Source organism: Rhincodon typus, chromosome 35 (assembly GCF_021869965.1).
Source record: "Rhincodon typus isolate 14 chromosome 35, sRhiTyp1.1, whole genome shotgun sequence".
Classification (NCBI taxonomy): Eukaryota; Metazoa; Chordata; class Chondrichthyes; order Orectolobiformes; family Rhincodontidae; genus Rhincodon; species Rhincodon typus.
In genome coordinates this window covers 19,703,826-19,718,159 of record NC_063366.1, presented here as the reverse complement: position 1 = coordinate 19,718,159, position 14,334 = coordinate 19,703,826, and the positions used below count along the sequence as shown (strand labels likewise).

Sequence of the window (14,334 nt, the reverse complement as noted above, 5' to 3'; positions counted from 1 at the left end):
CCTGCTGTGTTCATCCAGCTCTACACCTTGTTATCTCAAACTTTTCACTGCACTCATTTGAGTGCACGTGACAATAAAGGCTATTCTAATAAGAGATTATCTAACACTGACCCTTGAGAAACAATGGTGTTACCATCACTGAATGCCCCACTAACAACATCCTGGGGGTTACCATTGACCAGAAACTCAACTGGACTCAACATATAAATACAGTAGCTACAAGTCCACTTCAGAGGCCAGGAATACTGCATTGAGTAATTCACCTCCTAGCTCCCCAAAGCCTGTCCCCCATCTACAAGGCAGAAGTCAGGAGTGTGATAGAATATTCTGCATTTGCTAGGATGGATGCAGCACCAACATTACTTGACACCAGCCTGGACAAAGCAACCTGTTTGCTTGGCTTCACATCCACAAGCGTTCACTCTCTGCATCATGGACACTCAGCAATAGCAGTGTGTACTACCCACAAGCTGCATCACAGCAATTCACCTAAAATCCTGAGGCAGCTGCTTCTAAGTCCACAACCACTTCCATCTAGAAGGGCAAGAGCAGCAAACACATGGGAACACCACCACTTGCAAGTTCCGCTCCAAGCCACTCTAGACCGTATTGGAAATGTATCGCTATTCCTTCATTGTCACTGGGTCAAAATCCTGGAAGTCCATTCCTTAGCGCATTGTCGGTCAACATAACTATCGCAGCTTAGTTTAGTTAAACTAGTTAAAATAACAGAGCTGATTAGAGAAACCCTGTTTTGCTTCTGTCTATTCGGGGCGGTTCTGCTGTGTTTACCAAACTGATCAAACAAACAAACGGCCCTTCATTGCGACCTTCCTAATTGGTTTGTCACTATTTCAGTAATACCAATTTAAACTTTCTGCTGGAAATCAAATTGTACTGGAGTTGCAGCAAATTTTTCAACAGCAAATGCATTGGTGGTTCAGTGGTAGAATTCTCGCCTGCCACGCGGGAGGCCCGGGTTCGATTCCCGGCCAATGCATAATCTTTTCTACAGGGTCTAGCGGAGTACAGAAAGATTTCGCCTGTCTGCAAACTCTCCAACCTTCTGCCACGATAAATAACAAGGAATTGTGGATAGTCGTTGTGAGGGATTTCTTCACTCACAGCGTGGGCGATTATGAGAGAAGGCGATGCTGGCTTAATTTTTGAGCAGTTTCAAGACAGGTTTCAGGAGACTAATGACGTTAAGTAAAATGGAGACAGTGTCGGAAAGTGGCCTTGAAATGATCGAACGTGATCCGGAATAATAGGGCAGGCTCGAGCGTGAATGGCCTGTTCGTATGTGAGCGGGTCACTGTCACCGAGACAGGCAATCTTTTCGAGCGGAAAGGCTGTTGCGGTCCCAGACGCAAAGATATTCAATGAACCCTCATAATAAAACAGTTGGGAAAAAAGTTATTTCTGCCTGCTATTGAAATAAGTTTACTTTGCCAGGGAAAGTGGTGGATTCAGATGGAGTTGCAACGTTTAAAAGACATTTGGATAAGTTCATGAATAGGAAAGGTTTGGAGCGGTATGAGCCAGAAGCAGGCAGGTGAGACTAGTTTAGTTTGGTAACGTGGTCGGCGTTGACTGGTTGGACCAAAAGGTCTGTTTCCAATCTGTTGACCATTATGAATCTATACATCATGTGGACTCCAGCGTTTCAAGAAAGCAGCTCGCTACCACCCGCTGGTAGGGACGTGCAATAAATGCTGATCAGCCAGCAACATCCATGAGTCAATAAATGTGTTGTGTTCAACGTTTATGTTCCAGGAAAGCATGTTTGAGAAACAGAAAAGACAAATAGGATAAAAATAACCAAGCGACTTCACAAAGTAGCATTTTGCATGTTTTATTTTCTTTTGTTAAATATTGTTAGTGAAGAAGGCCCAAGAAGCCAAACACTTCAAAGACAGTCCTACTCTGGAAAGTTTCAAAGATGCATTGGATATGGAGAGTGGAGGCATGAAATGGACATCCTCACCCCAGGTCATACATCTTCTGTCATCTATACCTTAACATTTTCAAGCTGTGTGACCACCTTTTATGGTATTCATAGTAACTTGAAGTAAATCAAATGTTACTATGAAATATTTAAGAATCATGGTTTAGAATGGAAATAATGATGAAAACTACTTTAGAAAAGGAAGCAAAAAATGTTTTGAAAGCAATCTATAGTTGCTATGGATTCTGATGGGGCCTTGACAGTGCCAACATTGAAAGGCTGCTTCCAAATAGGCTGGGCCATCTGGGCGCACAGTGGAGAGAATGTGGGGGCACAGTCTCGGCATAAGGGACCAACTATTTAGGACGGAGATAAGGAATCTCTTCATTCAAAAGGTTGTGAATATTTGGAATTCTCTCCTCCAGAGCATTGTTGATGCTCCATATTGTTGGCTAGAATGGACAGGTTCTTTGTTACCATTGTTACCCTTGAACTGAATGGCTTGCAAGCCTATTTCAAAGTGCAGTTAAGAGTTATTGCTACAGGACTGGCGATATAGGTCAGCCATACCAGTAAGGATGGCTTATTTTCTCCCTGAAAGGACATCATTGAATCAGATGTGTTTTAAAAAAAAAGTCAGTGATAACTGTCTTTACTGAGACAAGCTTAATATTCCAAACTTTATTAAATCAGCTCAAATTCCACTTTTCCACTAGGCCAGCATTTATGGGCCATCCCTAATTGCCCAGAGGGCAGTCCAGAGTCTACCACATTGTTGTGGGATTGTAGTTACATGAAGGGATAACAAGGTAAGGATGGCAGTTTCCTTCCCTCAAGGACATTAGTGAACCAGATTTTTTTTTTTCTCTGACGGTCAGGTGTCATGATCATTATTAGAGATTTAATTCAATTTTTAAAAAATATATTGAACTCAAATTCCAGTATCTGCTATGGCAGAATTTGAACACAGGCCCCCAGAACATTACTTGGATGTCTGGATTAATAGCATAGCAATAATACCATTAGCTCTAGTGATGGAATGAGCCCTGTACCAAGAGCTGGTTGTTGGATTATTAACCGTCACATCAACATTTCCCTTAATTCCTGCCATTAACAGCTCATTCTATCCAGTAAATCCATCTCTACATTTGAGCCGCTATTTGATTCTTCTCTTCCCCTGCTTTCTCCCCCCAGCCCTACAGAGCTCCTTGCTGATACTTCAGTTTCCATTTCTGATACAGGGTTTATTCCCAGAATATTAACCTGGTTTAGCTGTCCACCTGTGACTGAGACTGACCCCCATCAGTTTACAGTTTGCAGGAGGCAGAGGGACTGGGTGAAATTATGGGATGGATCTGTCAGTGCCCTTTAATGCTGCAGATTGTTAGAGCTCCAGAGTTTTTTCCATCTATATTCCATCCTGGATGGAAAAAGGGAAAAATTCTCTCAGTGAAGGTATGGGTGAAAGTGTGGAGATGGGACATGTTGTCTGCATTGTAAAATGACACCTGACCATCCTCATAGTTCAGGTAAACCCCAATTTTCTGGGGATTCACCACTGGAGTGAGGGGGGTAGGTGAGGGAGAGGTGACTGCAAAATAGTGACCTCCAAAGTCCAACCAGAGAGTCCAGTAACCAGATTCTGGGCTCAGGTCAATATGCCCTTTCCTCTTAACAGACTTTTGGGCTGCTCCCACAATCCACTGAGTCTTGTTCCCCACCTCCACCTCCCAGTAATGTCGTCCTGATGTGAATCCTTCTGATCCCAGGACACAAGGCCAGATATCAAACTTCCCTGAATGATCAGGGAGTCGTTGCGGTTTGTTTCCGAGTCGCACACTGGTCCGGTCCTCAGACAAAATAAGCCGGGGATTTGTTGTGTTCAGATCCAGAGTCAGAGAGGCTGGAACTGTGGGAAGTTATAAATGACTATGATTAGAGATGGGGAATGGAGTAGTAGTGTGTATGAATGGAAAGAGTGGGAGTGGAAGCAGAATGAACAGGAAGAGGAGGGAAGAGAGATAGAGAGGAACAGAGGAAGGTGCCAGATCAGACAGTACAAGCAATAGGAGAGCAAGTGGACACAGATCATAGTGAGGAGGGAGGAGAACGGGTTTGTGTGGACAGGAAGTGGATTTTGGGAAGAGGGAGAAGGGGGACCAATAGCCCAGGAGGGAATGAGATATGGAAAGAGCACAGGGAAAGATGCAGTCAGCGGGAGGGAGTGGGAGAGGGCAAGAGGGTTGAAGTCAGCATGGAACGTGGAATGGAGCTAAAGTGCATGTGGGAGAGAAGATAAATTGGGAGAGAGAAAGGGATAGCTTGAGGGAGAAGACAGAACAAAATTGGGAAGAAAGAGTGAAAATCAGAGCAGGAAAAATACAACAACAAATGAAAGAGGTGAGCAACATTTTGGGACAGGAGAGTAGAATTGAAAAGAGAGGAAAGAGAGTTTGGGAGAAATAGGATTGAGAGATGGGTGCAAGGTGAAGAACGAAAGTGAAAGGAAGAAGAAAATAGAGTGTTGAGAGAGAGAAAATAGGAAGTTGGAGTTCAAGATGAGGGAGAGAGGAAAATTGAAAAAGTAGGAGTTAAGTGAAGAGGAGAAAGATAGGGAGAGATGAGAGAGCTGAATGTAAGAGATATAGTGACAGCTAGAAAGATAATGGAACTAGGAAACAAGACAGATAATTGAAAGGGATGGTTGGGGATGGGTGCAGGAGAAACAGCAAGAGAGTAGAGTTTTTAAAAAAAAGTGTTTTTAACAATGAAAGAAAGCAGAGCAACTATGCCATTGTTGTGCACTGCGGAAAGTGAAATTTATAACAAGCTCTGCAAAGTTTGTTTCCATTAATTTCACTAAAAATCTATATTGTGTTCAATATCTGTAGAATGTCTTATTTAACCACTAATCTTGAAGTGACTGCTTGAATCCTCATGTGGAATATTGCAAGTGGTTATACAGATAGCATAACTGTTTTGACACCCAGTGTTTAACCTGAGGCCCCAGAGTCCCTTAGTCACTTCCCAACTATATTTATGGTCTGGCAAATGAATGTAAAATGAATATACAATTTTTACCAGGGTTAATGGAGTCTATCATTTCTTTCCAGGCTGTGTACTGTAAAGGGCCATTAAACTTTCCAATAGAGAGGGCGACATCTGTTACTGAGAATCCATGAGAGTCCATACTATTCCTGTGAATTATAAACAGATGATGTTGCAAATTTGTGTTAATTAGAATATTTCAGAAATAATGCAAATGGTGAAGCCATCCCAATGTTACTTTCTTTCAGCACTTTCCTTTTAAAGTAAATAGGAGAGAATTGAATTGTTAATCTTGTTTCTATAACTGAGCAAAAGACAACTTAAAAATTCAAGGACAAGGAATCAAAATGCTCATGTTAAGGAAAAAGCTCATGATGTGATAACATTAGTTGCCAAGACACAACATACCATTAAGCCTGTGCGCTTGCAAACAAAGACAAATTCTGAAAATATTAGATGCTGTTTAAACATCTAATTTGCAACTTGATATCTTACTTTAATGCATACACTTTAACCTCACTCCCACCACATTCCCTGCACTCCTGTACTTATGACATCTTGAACATTCCTAATTTCAGTCAGTCCCCCATTAGAGGCCCCCATTGGATGCAACCAGATGCAAAAATGCAAACTCACCACATCTATTTTCTCCAAGAAACTATTCTCTAACGCCTTCCTCAATCATTTGTGTTAATATCTACTTGCGTGGCTTGATGTTAGTTTCTGCAAAGTGCCTTCAGATATTCATAGAATCCCTACAGTGTGGAAACAGGCCTTTTGGCCCAACAAATCCACACTGACCCTCAGAGCATCCCACCCAGACCCATCCCCCTATAAACCATCTAATCTACACATCCCTGCCCACATGGGCAATTTAGCATGGCCAATCCACATAGCCTGCACATCTTTGGACTGTGGGAGGAAACCAGAGCACCCAGCGGAAACCCACACAGACAAAGGGAGAATGTGCAAACTCCACACAGACAGTCACCAGAGGGGGGAATCAAACCCAAGTTCCTGGCACTGTGAGGCAGCAGTTCTAACCACTGAGCCACCATGCCACCCCAAGTAATATTCCATTACATCAATGCATTTTTATTACAAGAGGATTTGTGTTCAAGAATAGAGAAGTCTTGCCAAAATTGTATATGTTCCTTTTTTAAGTTCACATCTGGACTACTATGTGGATTTTTTGTCTCTACATGCTTACAATGGAGGTAGTGCAACAGAGGTTCAGTAAATTGGTCCCTGGGATGACAAGATTGTTCTATGATAAGAGTCTGAGTGATTTAGGTCTACGCTCTCTGGAGTTTAGAGAATGAGAGGCAACCTTGTTGATGCATACAAGACTTCATTGAAACATGATAGGGTAGATGCTGAGAGATTGTTTCTACTTATAGCAAAATTTAATAGATAGGGTACAGCTAGGATCATGGGCTGATCATTTAGGACTGCGATGAAAAGGGAAGAAGTTTTTTAATATGTTAATGGGATGAGCATATAATTGCTGGCCAGGCCAGTGTTTATTGCCCTTCCCAAATTGCCCTTGAGAAAGTGGTTAGACGTGGGTTATTGCCTGGCATTCGTATTGTACGATTGTCTTGCCACTTATTAGCCCCAGCCTGGATGTTATCTAGGTTAGATATTTTGTAAGCAACCTTTTCAAAGATGTTTTTATACATCTCAGGTGTGACTTGAACACAGGAGTCCTGGCTCAGAAATAAGAGTCACCACCACTTCATTGTCCAGAATATTGTCCTGGGCCCAACCATCTTCTGCACCTTGACCAGTGACATTCCTTCCATCATAAGATCCAACAAACACAACCGCCTTCTGTTGTTCTAGATATGACTTCAACCAGTGGATAAACAAAGGACTGTGAACCTATGGGGTTCTTCGCAACAGTGGGTCATTGATGTTTGAGCATTGTATACATTTTAGGCTGGGGGGAAGAAATGGTTGGTATGCTGTCAAAACCAATGGGTGGGAGAATGGGCAGGAAAATGAAATTGATTCCCAAGATCAGCCATGATCATGAATAATCATGGAGCAGGCTTGATGTGTGGCGTATTCCTACCCGCATCTCTTATATGCTTGTGTTTATACAATTCCTGTTGTGTTGATTGTGTACAAATAACATGTTTATACTACAATTCCATTTTAAAAATGGCCTTCTCCAGTTGGTTAGGAGCCATCTAGGAAAATATAATTTGCAAGTAATAATTTCAGGTCTAGAATCCAGGTTGTATTATTTATATTAAATATTGTGAAATAAGAAATATGTATGTTTAGATAAAATATAACAACAATTAATTACTGTAATAAAAAACATGCACACATAGAGTTATAGTTGCATGACTAACATCTCTTTGGGCCTGATTTTAACTTTGTGGAGGTAACTAGGTTCGTATGACTTAAAATTGGGCTCAAACATGAATGTGTCATGATAAACAGGTAAGAATCTGTTTAAAAAAACACTTTCTAATTTATTTGCCCAAGAAATGTGCAATTTCAGTCAAGAGAATGTCTTACCTTCTGTTCCAACAAAGGCTGTCCTGGAATGAACAAAGAAAACAAGTCAGCAGAATAGTAACAGATTTAAAGGCGCTACAAAAATGCTGTTGAAATCGATAATTGGGATTTGAGGGAAGCACAAAGTAGTGCATGTTAGAAGGGGACTTTTGAATTCAATTGAATAAAAGAAGCAGAGACTGAGGGACCCGCTGGGTCACGCACCAAAAACTACAAAATAATTGATCGAAGAACCATCCTTAAACTCTGATTATTTTATGATTTAGAACATTCTAACTGACAAGGGAGTAGTATTTTCAATAGTAATTTTCGTAAAGGATTTAGATACATGTTTGAATCTGGAACAAGAGTGGGATTAGAGTCACAGCATCATACAGCATGGAAACAGACCCCTGGGTCCAACCAGTTCACTTCGGTCATGTTCCGGAACTAATCTTATCCCACCTGCCTGCGCTTGGCCCATATCCCTCCAAACATTTCCTATTCATGAAGTAATTCAAATGTCTTTTAAACGTTGTAAATGTACCTGCATACACCACTTTGTTCTGTCAAAAGCAGACAGAAGCCAGATATTTTTCCAATTGTCTTGTTGAGGTATTAAATTGAAAAGCTGATGTTTGTGACAGGCACTGGGACCGCAACAGCCTTTCCACTCGAAAAGATCGCCTCTCAGTGACGGTGACAGGCTCAGATACGAACAGGCCATTCAGCGCATCGAGTCTGCCCCATCATTCTGGATCACAGCCGACCAGCACAAGGCCATTTTCCAACACTATCTCTATTTTACTTAATGTCATTAGTTTCCAGAAACCAATCTATTCTGTCTTGAAACTACTCAAAAATTGAGCCTGCACAGTTCTGTGGAGTGGAGATTTCTCTAAAATTCATCATCCGGTGAGTGAACAAATCCCCCATAACGGCTGTCTATAGTTTGCCTGGCTGCAAACTCTCTTTCTGAACTCCCAAAAAATAGTCAACTATGCATTGGCCGGGAATCGAACCCGGGCCTCCCGCGTGGCAGGCGAGAATTCTACCACTGAACCACCAATGCAACTACGAAGTCACCTTGTTAGTTACTAGATTTGAGTTTCAACAGAAAATTAAATTGGTATTGAAATAGCAATAAACCAAATAGAAAAATCGCACTGCAGCGTTGTTGGTTTGATCAGTTCGGTAACTACAGCACAACCGCCCCCGAATAGACTGAGACAAGACGGATTTTCTCTAGTGTTTCAAATCTGTTATTTTAACTGGTTTCACTGAACTAAGCCACAACACATTCCTTCACCTTCAAAAATGTCAGCTCGTCTTGCTGCTCCATTTGTTTCTGCAAATTTGAAAATTTATCTTCAATAGAATTTGAATTCTGCTGGATAACTTCAAGATTCCGCTCAATCGTTTCCAGACTTCTCTTCTCTTCTTGCCTGAGGACTTTAAGTAAACGCTGCTCTTTCTCAGCGAGAATCTGGTGCATTTTAGTGAACTCGGATATGATGTGGGTCTGCAGATTGCTCGCCTGTTCCTACAGAATAAAATGTGAAATATTATCAAAGTCCCGCAATAAAGGAAACAAAGCTAGCCGAGATCACAGACAATCAAAAACAAAAATATAAATTGCTGGGAAAACTCAGCAGGTTGGCAACATCTTTGGAGAGAAAACAGCGTTGACAAGATTTGTTGACATGTTGAAGGTGGCGTGGAAGAGGGGGTGGAGTCAACAATAGGTGAAAATGTAGGAGCAAATTACTGCAGATGCTGGAATCTGTACTGAAAACCATAAATGCTGGAGATCACAGCGGGTCAGGTAACATCCATGGAGAGAAAGCAAGCTAACGTTCCGAGACTGTATGACTTCATCATAGTTGGACAGACAAAGGAATGGTGAAGGTCACCCTGGGGGAATCATTAGCTGCTGGGTCGTGGCAGCACTCCATATGATAACAAGGCCTGGTGGGTGGGATATGGGGTAAGGGCGTGGGACAAGATGCTCAAGTCCTAAAATTCGATATTGAACTCCGAAGGCTGCAGGGTCCCCAAGCGGAAAATGAGATGCTGGATTTTTCTGGCCTTCATCTCAATTTATCGTTTACTCCTCCCTCCCCAGCCCATCTTCAGCATATACGCCAACCTTTTCCCAGCTACAATCAGTTCTGAAAGGTTATTGGATCCGAAACTTTAGGTCTGCTTTCTCTGCACAGATGTTTTCCCAACAGTTTCTATTTTTGTTCCTGATTTTCAAAACCCCTAGTTCTTTTATGCCCCCCAGAAAATATCAGCACAGAAAGAGCTCACCCTAATTTGGGAAATCATCCGTTTCTGTTTCTGTTCCGCTTTTAGAATCTGGGATTTCTCCTGCGTGAGAGAATCTAAGGAAGATTTCAGTTGATCCTGGCATTGGGTGAGAAAATCATGGAAGGAAAGCGTTAGAATGTGAAAATATGTTGAAATGATCAGATGGTCAAATTAGTTTTCATTTTACCTTGTAGTTTTCAATCGCATCTTTAATCGGCAAGAGGCGATGGCCTATGTGTTCCTGCGAATCTCTGCAAAAGTAACAGATCAATTTCTCGTCAGTTTCACAGAACAGCTTAAGTTCTCTCTGATGCGCCTCGCATTGAGGTATACTATCCTGCTCGTTTGAATCCAGCTTGATTTTTCGTGCTTTCTCAGCAAGATTCGCCAAGGACCGGTTCACCCGGACACTTTTCTTCGGACACTTTTGTCTGCATTCCGGGCAGTTCATCTTGTTTTTCCAACACCGAAAGATACAGGAGCGGCAGAAGTTATGCCCGCACTCCAGCATTACCGGATCGGTGAAGAAATCGAGACAAATGGGGCAGATTGCCTCCTCGGTCAAGCTTTTGGTCTCCTCCCTGGAAGCCATGCTTTCTGTTTCGATTTCTCTCCACCGCTTCAGTTCGAGAAATTCCCGATGGAATTACTTGCAATGCTCATAGAATGCAACTAGTCGATATCTTGTAGCCCTTTACACAGAGACAAAACCCAGGAACAACGTCAAGGATGAGCAGCGTTAGCTAATGGAGATTAAATCGAACCCTGGTCGAGAGGTTGGATCTTCATGGGGATTGAGGTGAGAGACGGAAGGAGGCGGAGATGGGCGGGGATTGCGATGCCACTGTCTTCGCACAGACTTGAGCTCGCTGCCGATTGTGTACTCTGCTGAAACTTCGAAATGACGCTGAGGTACAAAAGCCGAAGTTGCTGGAAAAGCTCAGCGGGTCTGGTAGCATCTGTGAAGAGAAAATCAGAATTAACGTTTCGGATCCGGTGACCTTTCCTTCGGCTAGACCTGCTGAGCTTTTCCTGCAACTTCTGTTTTCGTTTCTGATTTACGGTATCCGCAGTTCTTTCGGGTTTTATGGAGATGCCGGTGTGGGACTGGGGTGGACAATGTCAAAAAGTCACATGACACCAGGTTATAGCCCCAACAGGTTTATTTGAAAACGCAAGCTTTCGAAGCTCAGCGGGTTGCTCAGGGCTGAGCTCCGAAAGCTTGCGTTTTCAAATAAACCTGTTGGACTATAACTTGGTGTTGTGTGATTTTGACCTTGAAACTTCGAAAAGATGCGGGTCCTGAAACTGAATTGTGCTGATGACTGCAACGTAGGTGCGCAATACTTTCAATATCATTTGAACCACTGAACATAGCAGCAGGATAAAAGCCTTTCGAGGGCTTGGACCTGTGTGATGCTCGATTTCGTTTGCAAAGCCAGAAAACTTCAATTTATATAGCGCCTTTCACGCCCCAAGGCAACGTGAAAACGAACGAGCCCTTGCAAATTTCACTCACTGTCGTGATGTAGAAAGTACATCGGTCTACTTAAGCACAGCAATGACACTAATGGCTACAGGATCTGGTTTGTAGTTTGTCGATTAAGGGAAAAAATGAGAAAGTATTTAATGATCGTTGTGGAATAATACTATTTATAGTCATCTGAGAGCACAGACTAGGGTTCAATATAAAATCTTGTCGGTTTAAAAAAGAAAACCGCTCTGTCACACATTCTATCAATCTCTTAGTTCTGCAGAACAATGTCTATTATAGTTATATCCATAGGACTCTGTATCTTTCTTATAATGTTCTACCACGCAAACAATGCAACCACTATGTCAGAGCTGACATGTGCCCTCTGCAGTAGAGGTGGTGACGCCCTTGGTAGAATATTTCTATGAGATCAGGTCTGATGGAGTGGATTTTCTGTCCCAACCGGGTCCTTCCAAACAACGTATGTAGCTACCAGTTGCCCCTCCAAACAACACCAGAAAGTGCTGGAGAAACTCCGCAGATCTGGCAGCACACGTAGAGAGATAAAAAAAAGTCAACATCTCAAGTCCAGTGATCTTTCAGAACTGGGTGACTGGGCTCGGGGCATTGGCCTTGTTTTTCTCGCCGCAGATGTCGCCAGGCTTACACAGTTTCTCCAGCACTTTATTGTTTCGGATCTCGAGCATCGGCGGTTTTGTTTTATTTTGGAAGGCCTCTCGAGTTTGTTCCACCTTCCCGCCGAGCCCGATATCGTTTGCCTAACCAGCCCCACTGCACACAGGCCTCTGCACTCAATAGAACCTTCCCAGTGGACAAGAAGCAAATAACAGCTAATACTGGGAAGCCTTATTGTTTTATGTTCTTTACTAAAATCTTCGGAAAAATGTTCTTAATAGATTAGCGGGAACATTGGGACGGAGAGACTTGAATTGCGATGTAATTTTATACCGTGCGTGCGGAATGGGGGCGGGGTCTGGTTTTACATCAATTTCAGAAATATAAAATGTCTCTGTTAGCTTAAATTCTGAATCGGGGAATTTCCTTTCTCCCCTCCCACGGATTCACAACTCAGACATAACACAGTGTGGAGCTGGAGGAACACAGCAGGCCAGGCAGCATCAGAGGAGCAGGAAAGAGCAGGAATTCTGAAGAAGGGTCCCGAAACGAAACGTCAGCTTTCCTACTCCTCTGATGCTGCCTGGCCTTGCTGTGTTCCTCCAGCTCCACGCTCACTTATCTTTGACTCCAGCATCGGCAGTTCTTACTGTCCCTTCACAACTCAGGCAACGGTGCCCTCTCTGGAATGCAGCTAACTACTCCGAAGACACGCGCCGTGAATCACCTCCTAAACAGGAAAAACAATTGCTCCGACGATTTGTTCAGCTCTTGTTTAGAGGAGAGTGTTCTGCTCCAGTTCACTGGTCCTGTTTCCACTACAGCAAGAACACTTTCAAAAAAAAAAATTGCTTCCTCCGCTGCGGTGCACTTTGCACATCGCAGTATCACGGAAGACACATGTCGAAATGCAAATACTTTTATTGTATCGAGGGTGCAGCTGCCACTACGTGCTCAGTGGGTGGAATAAGTTACTGTTGGAACAACTGATTTTCTAAATTGACTCCTCTCATCTCATTTTTATCCCTTAATCGTCCTGGAAGAACGGCGAAGATCATTTGCATAAATCCCTTTATAAATTCGCGATTGTATACCAGAAATTTTCTTTTTGGCAGGGAACTTGCTTTGCAGCCGAGAGCAACGGAACCTCCACCTCTGCCCATCACTCACTCTCCCCATCGCCTCCTGCCAAACCTTCAGAGATTTTCAAAAGCCCAACTGTATACTTTCTCCGAGATAGTAGGAACTGCCGATGCTGAAGTCTGAGATAACAAGGTATGGAGCTGGATGAACACAGCAGGCCAGGCAGCATCAGAGGAGCAGGAAAGCTGACGTTTCGGGTCTGGACCCTTCTTCAGAAATGGGGGAGAAATGAGGCCTTCTCTGAAATAAATAGAGAGGGTGGGGGCAGGCGATGATAGAAGTTGGATAGAGGAACAGATAGGTGGAGAGAAGACGGATAAATCAAGGAGGCGGGGATGAAGCCAGTACAGGTGAGTGTAGGTAGGCAGTTGGGATGGGGGTTGGACTTGATTTTGTCTTCCAGCGATAAAATCGACCCAGAGGACTCAGACATACCAATAATCTCCCGACTACAGCAGTGAAGTCCCGGACCTGAAGGTGTTCATCAAGCCAGTAAACAGGGAAAATTGGTTTGAGTCAGGAAGTGTTAAGTTTGAAGATGGCTTCCAGAAATGAGGCCCAGAGTTGGACCGCGGAAGCAGTTTGTCCCATTTGTCTGGATTTCTTCACCGACCCGGTTTCACTGGAGTGTGGACACAACTTCTGCCGCTCCTGTATCACCCAGAGTTGGGAAAAGAAGGAGATAAAGTCTTGCGCGGAATGTAGAGAGGAGTATCCGGAAAGAAACCTCAGGGTAAATCGGGCCTTAGCGAATCTGGCCGAGAAGGCTCGAAAATTAAAGCTGGATCCGCAAGAGAAGGAAAGTAAACTTCACTGTGAGGAACATAAGGAAGAACTGAAGCTGTTCTGTGAAACTGACAAGAAATTGATCTGCTTCATTTGTAGAGACTCACGGAAACACAAAATTCACAGCTTCCCGCCGGTTAAAGAAGCCTTTGAAATTCTGAAGGTAAATTTGTTCATCACCACATTATTCCCGCATGTTTGGTTAGGAACTAGTGCTAATTTGTGATTTTATCCCATAATTCCAGGATCAGCTGAAATCTTCCTTAGATTCTCTGATAGAGAAAAAAATCGGCCGTTCTAGAAACAGAACTGAAACAGAAACAGAAGATTTCTTAAGTTAAGGTGAGGTTACCCTGATAGTAGGAACTGCAGATGCTGGAGAATCTGAGATAAGAAGGTGTAGAGCTGGATGAACACAGCAGGCCAAGCAGCATCAGAGGAGCAGGAAGGCTGTGTTCATCCAGCTCTACACCTT

The 14,334-nt window shown here is 43.1% G+C and overlaps 1 protein-coding gene, 2 non-coding genes and 1 pseudogene across 3 annotated transcripts; 2 read left to right on the top strand and 2 right to left on the bottom strand.

Annotated features, from left to right (window-relative positions):
• The first annotated feature begins 929 nt into the window (after positions 1–929).
• On the top strand, positions 930–1,000 carry trnag-gcc. The gene has a single exon. It is a non-coding gene; the product is annotated as a tRNA-Gly (tRNA).
• Positions 1,001–1,839: 839 nt separating this feature from the next.
• On the bottom strand, positions 1,840–10,655 carry LOC109917945 (zinc-binding protein A33-like). The gene is made up of 6 exons (XM_048616568.1): positions 10,008–10,655; positions 9,821–9,916; positions 8,817–9,050; positions 7,529–7,551; positions 5,030–5,145; positions 1,840–3,857 (listed from the first exon to the last, which is right to left on the bottom strand). The coding sequence occupies exons 1-6, from the start codon at positions 10,410–10,412 to the stop codon at positions 3,307–3,309; spliced, it is 1,425 nt and encodes a 474-aa protein (XP_048472525.1). The 5' UTR covers positions 10,413–10,655; the 3' UTR covers positions 1,840–3,306.
• Positions 8,509–8,579, bottom strand: trnag-gcc. Its single transcript has one exon. It is a non-coding gene; the product is annotated as a tRNA-Gly (tRNA).
• Positions 10,656–13,611: 2,956 nt separating the features above from the next.
• Positions 13,612–14,334, top strand: part of LOC109917940 — an 8,137-nt pseudogene continuing 7,414 nt past the window's right edge.

Bases quoted from the DNA above. Each gene is read 5' to 3' on its own strand.
- LOC109917945 (XM_048616568.1), bottom strand. From the start codon at position 10,412: ATGGCTTCCAGGGAGGAGACCAAAAGCTTGACCGAGGAGGCAATCTGC. The intron at 7,552-8,816 runs GTGAAGGAATGT...TGTTCATTCCAG, and splicing joins ACGAGCTGACATTTTTGAAG to GACAGCCTTTGTTGGAACAG. The intron at 3,858-5,029 runs GTAAAAATTGTA...AACTTCCCACAG, and splicing joins GATAGACTCCATTAACCCTG to TTCCAGCCTCTCTGACTCTG.